This window comes from Astyanax mexicanus, chromosome 17, assembly GCF_023375975.1.
Source record: "Astyanax mexicanus isolate ESR-SI-001 chromosome 17, AstMex3_surface, whole genome shotgun sequence".
Taxonomy (NCBI): domain Eukaryota; kingdom Metazoa; phylum Chordata; class Actinopteri; order Characiformes; family Acestrorhamphidae; genus Astyanax; species Astyanax mexicanus.
In genome coordinates, this window is record NC_064424.1 from 1,629,511 (window position 1) to 1,637,500 (window position 7,990).

A 7,990-nucleotide genomic window follows, 5' to 3' on the forward strand; every position below is an offset into this window, starting at 1 on the left:
ATGGTGGGTGTGGTCTGGTGTGTGGTATAGTATGGTATGGTGGGTGTGGTCTGGTGTGAGGTCTGGGCTGGTGTGTGGTATAGTATGGTGTGGGGTGGTGTGGTGGTCCGGTCTCGTGTGGTATAGTAGGGTGTTTTTTTTTTTTTTCTTTTTCAATAATAAGGGCACCAGGGGTACCAGGAGTAAAGCAGCATAAAGTTATCCAAAAGCAGTGTGTAAGACTGGTGGAGGAGAACATGATGCCAAGATGCATTAAAAAACTGTGATTAAAAACCACCAGGGTTATTCCACAAAATATTGATTATTTCTGAACTCTTAAAACTTTATGAAAATGAACTTTTTGTTTTCTTTGCATTATTTGAGCTCTGAAAGCTCTGCATCTTTTTTTGTTATTTCAGTCATTTCTCATTTTCTGTAAATACATGCTCTAAATGAGAATATTTTTATTTGTAATTTGTGAGAAATGTTGTCTGTAGTTTATAGAATAAAACAACAATGTTCATTTTACTCAAACATAAACCTATAAATAGCAAAATCAGATTTTTTTTCTGTTTTTCTAAGCGCTCTCTAACGCTTTATATTTATTGCAATATCAATATATATATATATATATATATATATATATATTTTTTTTTTTTTATCCCACCCCTATTAATACCCTATTAATAGCAATGAACTATTAATAAACAGGCTGCCATGGACGGGAGGGAGGGTCTGTGCTTAAATTAGACCCGGTGAATGCCAGACGCACACATATGTCCCATTATTTCATCATTTTTTGCTTTTAAATTAAATCTTTTTAGTTTTTAAAGAGATCACACCCCCTGTAAGCCTTGGAAAACTCTGGTATGTTGAAATGAAGCATTATATTTAGTTTTTAGATGTTTTAAAGGTCTGGTGGAGGTTTAGTTTGTTTATTTCTGTGGTATTTTTGTTTTATCTCTGTCCATCCTCTTCACTGGACTCTGCCATATGGCCACACAGCAAGCAGTGCCAGAGACAGAGAGAGAGATGTACATACACACTGATTCTGCGGAGTGTGTGTGTGTGTGTGTGTGTGTGTTTGGAGATATTTATAAGCTTCAGTTTTCACAGAAGCTCAGTAAAGAAAGCAGTGTGATCAGGCTGGAGGACATGTTTCTCTCTCTCTCTCTCTGTATCTATCCGTGCTCTGAAGTGAAGAAGTGAAGATCTCAGTCATGGCCTGTTCTACCACCTCAGGTACCTGCTCATCCACCTGGCACGCCTCGCTCTGTCCCCCTGGTGAAGATGGGCTGGGGTAGAGGAGCTCTGTAGCTCTGTGACCGAGAGGAAACCAGACGAAGGCCCTGGAGAACACCAGAACACGAATCAGGTAAGAAAAACGCAGCCAAAAACATCCAGAAATAGCTAAAACCCTTTTGACCTGAGACAGCTGAGGACCAGAATACCTGTGGACAGGTGTAGCTAGGCATGCTGGGATTGCTTCTACAAACATTAGTGAAAGAACGGGTCTCAGGCTCTCAAGAGCTCAGTGAACTCCAGTGAACTTATCCACTGTGGTACAGGTGATAAGATGCAGCACCCCATGTGCAACAAGAAGGCCAGTCGTGAAATTTGCTCACTATTCACTACTAAATGTTCCACAGCCAACTGTCAGACAGGTGACCAATCATGCTTCTCTATCTGGCAATCCAATAGAACAGTCTGGGATTCGTGGTTGCCAGGAGAAAGGTACTTATCTGACTGCATTGTGCCGAGTATAAAGTTTGGTTGAGGGGGGATAATGGTACATAATGGCTCTTCCCCTTAGTTCCTTCCAGGGGCATCACCTGGCCTGGGATTCCGGGGCTTTAGCCCCGGATTATTTTCTAGTAGCCTCGAATCGTTTCGCTCAGCTAAGCCAATCAGCTTGCTAAGTTTGTGGAGTATGGTGGGGTAGGCTTTTTGAGTTCTTGCCACGGGTTGCAGCGCTGATGTTACAACTAATCTGGACATACAGCGATTTTTCTGAAAGAAAGCCAACTGTAGGCTAACCATGTAAACTGTGATGATATGTTTCTGATAGCTGCTTAAAAATACACGTCTCTGAGTTAAAACTCCCAGATCAAACCCACTGTGTGATTAATAAAATACAGCTTGTGACAGTCAGTTAGCTTAGCTTTAGAATTAGCTAGATTATACAGATTAAAACTATATATGTCTAACTTGCCTTGATGTACCTGATCAGCCAATAACTTTCATTTTTAAATTGTTTTTATTAACTTAGGTTTGCAGGACTTACTGTATATGAAGATTATATAATTAACAAACATTAATTTAGCTTACCAGCTAATACAGCTAGAAACACAATTTAGTACTATACTTAGTTTAAATCTCCTATTATCTTTGGGGTCAATTTAACCCCAATCAATGTTTAAATCCCCTGAAAAAATGGTAGACATTAGTTTTGTGATTCATATTTACCGTCTTCTCTTAATTTGATGAAGACAATCAGTAAAAAATATAAAAAAAAATATTAACTATAATTTCTGTTTTATTGGCGTAAAACATAAAAAAATCTCCATATTTTACACATTTTTGTGTGATGATGTTGAGTTCGCTATAGCATTCAATTTTAGAATATTTCTCTAAATGTCACTTTACTCTAGGCCCTGACTTAACAACACAGTACTTATGATACTTCTATACTACTAATAAAACACTTATAATAACACCATAACCACTGATCATTTGTCGAATAAACATAAAAATCTGGTTAGTAAAATTTGCAAACATGTTTTATATCTGGAATTATAAGCCTTTTTTTAGGTTTAAAATTCTGAGATTATATTGACCCAGAGAATAAAGGGTGTTACTAAACTGGAGGATAGCAGGAGGGTTAAATCTCTATAAGTATCTATAAGTCGATAAGTAAGTTTGGTGTGGAAGAATTTGGCTGGCCTGCACAGAATCCTGACCTTTTGAAGAGTGAAGCCTTATTGTTCAAAATCAGTGTTGCCAAAATTCCAATAAACACGGAATTTTCTCTTTTATGGGGGTTTTTATCCTCTGTGATTTTATTCCTGTCCAGAACGATCATGTACGTGTTTTATTTCTCAGACGTTTTTTCACTAAAGAGTAGAAGTGTAGGGCTTTAGATTATTTAAACACACTCCTAAACCTTGTGGAAAGCCTTCCCTAAAGAGCTGATGAAGCTGTTAAAGGTGTAAAAGGTGAGTCAACCTCATCTTATATTAAACACTATGGATTAGGAATTGAATCTCATTCATACTCAATATATTTGTAATATAGTGGGATATACAGACTACTGTCTGAAGGCTTTAGAGTGAGATTACGGTGAATTTTGTAGAGCAGTGGTGTCCAATCTGGGTAAGATTAGACTGAATCTGTCCTCCTGCTATAGATTATATTGAATTCATGTCCTGTCAGTTGTCTTCACTTGTCTCCGCTACGTTCTGTCGAGTAATCCCGTGTCGACTCTTACGTAACTGAGCGCAAAACACACGTATTGATAATCCGTGGCCCTATGCTGCCGGAACAATATTAGTGTTTGGAGCTTGGCGGGGGGCCGGCAGATCCAGCATGGGTGGGCGGAGCTGCACAGCCCGGGTTCAGAGTGAGTGATATTTCTATTCACTGGATCTGTGTGATTAATAGAAATATATTGAGTTTAGTATTTTGATGTATATGGATGCAGTAGAGTTGTTAAGGAGTCTGATGGGTTTGGTGTGGTTTTGGTCTTCAGGAGATGAGGGATCAGAAGCCGGATGTAGAGGAGCTGCTGAGACAGTCTCAAACTGAGCTGCTCTGGATCCAAAGACAGCTGTCAATGATCGCGGCGAGGAACGCCAGTCATGCTCGCGCCAGAGAAAAGGTAAGACTCAACATTTATGACATATATTGACTAAGGCTACGTTCACACAGCAGGTAAAAGTGGCCAAAATCTGTTTTTTTTTTTTCTTAAAATGCAAAATATTTATTTTAGCAAAGAGCATCTAAAACTAAAATTGTGATGATGAAACTGGCACTCATCAGGTGCACCCCAGCAAAGCAAAAGCAAGAGTTCCAATCCCACTGTTTCACAGGATAAGTTCAAAGTATTTGCTGGATTTTCTCAGTCAGTTTTATGAGGTAGAGTCACCTGGAATTCAGGCTTTCAGTTAACAGCTGTGCTGAACTCATCAAGAGTTAATTACTTGAATTTCTTGTCTCTTAATAAAGTGTTTGAGAGCATCAGTTAAAGTAAAGTAGTGAAGAGGTAGAGTTACAGGTATACAGTGAATAGTGAATATTTGAGTAATGTTCTAAAAATCCAGATTATGAGACGCAACAACTACTCAACTAAGTAAAGTATCAAAAAATGCTTTGAAGGACGGGCAAATACAAAAAGCACAAACATTATAATGATGAAACTGGCACTCATCAGGACCGCTCCAGGAAAGGATGGAAGAAGAGTAAAAGTATCCTCTGTTGTACAGGATAAGTTTATCAGAGTTACCAGCCTCAGAAACCACAAATTAACATCTTAACCCCAGATAAGAGCATCTAAATGCTCCACAGAGCAGTCCTGATGAGAGCCAGTTTTATCTTAAGTGCAGTGACTCGGTTCCGATACATCAGCTCACAGGAGCCCTAGGAGTTATGAGGGGAAAGAGCGCCATTTACTGTACCCACCGAGAGAGATCAAGGCCAATTGTTCTCTCTCGGGGCTCCGGCAGCTGATGGCAAGGTGCCTGACCAGGATTCGAACAGGCAAACTCCCGATCATAGTGGCAGCGCTTCAGACCATTGTACCACTTGGAGCCATTATCCTCATAATGTTTTTGATGGTATTTGCGGTGACTGCACTTAAGGATACTTTCAAAGTTCTCGAAAATCTTCTTTTCGGATTGACTGACAGTCATTTTATATTTTCATAGTTTGAGTAGTTCTTGCCGTAATATTGATTAGAACAGGGGTTCTCAACTGATCTCAGCCCGGGACCCACATTTTCTCATTGTCATGAATTTGTGACCCACTTTTATAGAATTCAAACTTAACATTTTTTAATTGCCTCAAAAACCCATTTAAATGTACATATATGTGCATGGAAAGTGAGTTTATAAACTTTTATAAACATGTTTTTTGCCTAAATATAAAGCACAAGTACAAAATCAGTTGAGCATTAATTTATTTTTTTTTATTTATTTTTTTAACCATTTACAATATACAATGAACAAACACACATGCCCCCACCGTTCCCATACCTGTTACTCTGACTGGAAGTGACATTTTAGGAGATTTATTAGGAGAAATATTTAAACCTACATTTTTCTATATATACAGCGCAGAAAATGCAAAAATCCAACAAATTACACAACCATTTGTAAATAAAATGATACCAGTATTTATATATCTGTTATTCCGAAGCTACCTTACATTTATGAACCTTAGTATGTAGCAGTCATTTGTGATTCCTATAATAATTAGTATGCACTAACTCTACCTCTTCACTACTTTACTTTAACTGATGCTCTCAAACACTTTATTAAGAGACAAGAAATTCAAGTAATTAACTCTTGATGAGTTCAGCACAGCTGGAGGTTTGAAAATAAAGACGTAAAAACTAGACAAACATAACGAAACTAAAGGTTTGGAAAACATGAACTGTTTGATTTGTATTGAGGAAAATATTAATATAATATAAGTTCAAGAAAGAGACAGTTTTATGGTTTTATTCATTATATTTTGGCATTAGCAGATTAACTTAAATATATATTTTTTATATTTTCTATTACAATTACATTTATGATTTTCAGTAGTAATGTTCCTTATAAAACATGAAAGCTTTGTATGTTATTTTTGAATAGAGTGGTGTAATGTCAGGCAGATAATTGACAGAGATTAAAAAATGCAGTATGAATTCATATCCTGTATATAATATCTGCAACAAGCATCAGTCAGTCTGTAAAATAAGAGCTGTGACCAGAAGGTGGCGCCAGACTACTTATTATATTATAAGTTAAGATCTTCCCACAGCCAGGAACCAAACCATCACCTACCTACCAATCAGAGTGTAAACCCTTTTATGTTGGGTCTGTGTATCATCCAATGAAAGGCGGGGCTCCGCTCTGTGACGAAGGGGCTTCAGCAGGTTTGGTTGCAGCGTTTCGTCCAATCAGGATGTAGCTGAGTGTACTGAGGGCCCGGTCACATCCCCTGAGAATTATTAACATGGCATCTTAAACTGATGTATTTGTAGAGGAGTGCCCTGGTGGAGGAGGATCGGGGAGGGGTGTGTGTGTGTGTGTGTGTGTGTGTGTGTGTGTGATGGGGTAGGGTGTGATGGGTAGGTAAGGAGGGGGGTGGTGGCACTACAGGAGCGGATGCGGTTGCCAGGCAACAGAGAGACGAGGAGATTGTAATGTCCCCTGCAGTATCTTTTTCCTTTTTTGTAACAAAGCCGCGTTTTTTTTTTTCCAGCACAAAGAGCGGCTAATGGCCGAGCCGTACCTGCAGCACCATCTAATCCCTCTTAATACCACTGCAGCCACTCACATCTCTGATGCACTGAGTGATAAACAGTACAAGAGCTCTGGAGTGAAATCGCATTCAGATTAAATTATATGTACATCAACGTAGCTTAGATATGCTAACCCAAAACATTCCAGCAGTCTATTTAGATTCAATTACTTATCAAAATGCTTAAAATCAGGTGTATCTGAATAATTCTTCCATGTTTACAGGAATGCTAGGCATGCTGGGACTGCTTATACATACATTAGTGAAAGTGTCTCGGGTGTGTCTCAGGTCATTGTCATGCTGGAAGACCCAGCCACGACCCATATGCAATGCTACTACCTTTTAATACGGTGCAGTAGTACGCTATATTGACTATATTGCAAAAAGTATTTGCTCTCCCAACTAAATCATCAAACTCATTAATCTATTCCTGAATCATTCTTCCATGTTTACAGGTGCATAAATAAAAGCAGCAGCTAGGCATGCAAACATTAGTGAAAATGTCTCGGGTGTGTCTTGGGTCATTGTCATGCTGGAGGACCCAGCCACGACCCATATTCAATGCTCTTACTAAGGGGAAGTAGACTGTTGGCTGAAATCTTGCGATACCTGACCCCATCCATCCTCGTTTTTAATATGATGCAGTCGTACGCTATATTGACAATATTGCAAAAAGTATTTGCTTCACCAAACAAATAATTTAACTCATTAAACTGTTCCTGAATATATTTCCATGTTTACAGGTGTATAAACAATAACAGCAGCTAGGCATGCTGGGACTGCTTCTACAAACATTAGTGAAAGTGTCTCGGGTGTGTCTCGGGTCATTGTCATGCTGGAAGACCCAGCCATGACCCATATTCAATGCTCTAACTAAGGGGAAGTAAACTGTTGGCCAAAATCTTGCGACACATGACCCCATCCATCCTCCTGTTTTTAGGAGTCCATCACTTCAGACTTCCAAACTTCATGTAGCTTCAGATTAGCTCAAGAAAAGTAGAGCATAGAGAGACTCGTGGAAGCAGCTAAAATCCATCAAATCCATAATAAAGCAGTTTCTCTGATTTTGCTATTTATAGGTTTATGTTTGAGTAAAATGAACATTGTTGTTTTATTCTATAAACTACAGACAACATTTCTCCCAAATTACAAATAAAAATATTCTCATTTAGAGCATTTATTTACAGAAAATGAGAAATGGCTGAAATAACAAAAAAAAGATTTCAGACCTCAAATGATACAATTGAAAACCTCTGGAATATAATCAAGAGGAAGATGGATGATCACAAGCCATTAAACCACCAAACTGAACTGCTTGAATTTTTGCACCAGGAGTAAAGCAGCATAAAGTTATCCAAAAGCAGTGTGTAAGACTGGTGGAGGAGAACATGATGCCAAGATGCATTAAAACTGTGATTAAAAACCAACCAGGGTTATTCCACCAAATATTGATTATTTCTAAACCTTTAAAACTTTATGAATAAGAATTTTTTTTTGTTTTCTTTGT

General features: G+C 38.3%; 1 protein-coding gene across 4 annotated transcripts in view; it reads left to right on the plus strand.

Annotated features, from left to right (window-relative positions):
* The first annotated feature begins 1,135 nt into the window (after positions 1 to 1,135).
* Positions 1,136 to 7,990, plus strand: part of rimbp2a (RIMS binding protein 2a) — a 169,941-nt gene continuing 163,086 nt past the window's right edge. For all 4 annotated transcript variants that reach the window (XM_049466733.1, XM_049466736.1, XM_049466737.1 and 1 more), the window contains exons 1-2: positions 1,136 to 1,354; positions 3,728 to 3,856. In XM_049466733.1, the coding sequence (XP_049322690.1) occupies positions 3,731 to 3,856 (126 nt within the window). In that variant the 5' untranslated portion in view covers positions 1,136 to 1,354; positions 3,728 to 3,730. The remainder of the gene's footprint in view (positions 1,355 to 3,727; positions 3,857 to 7,990) is intronic.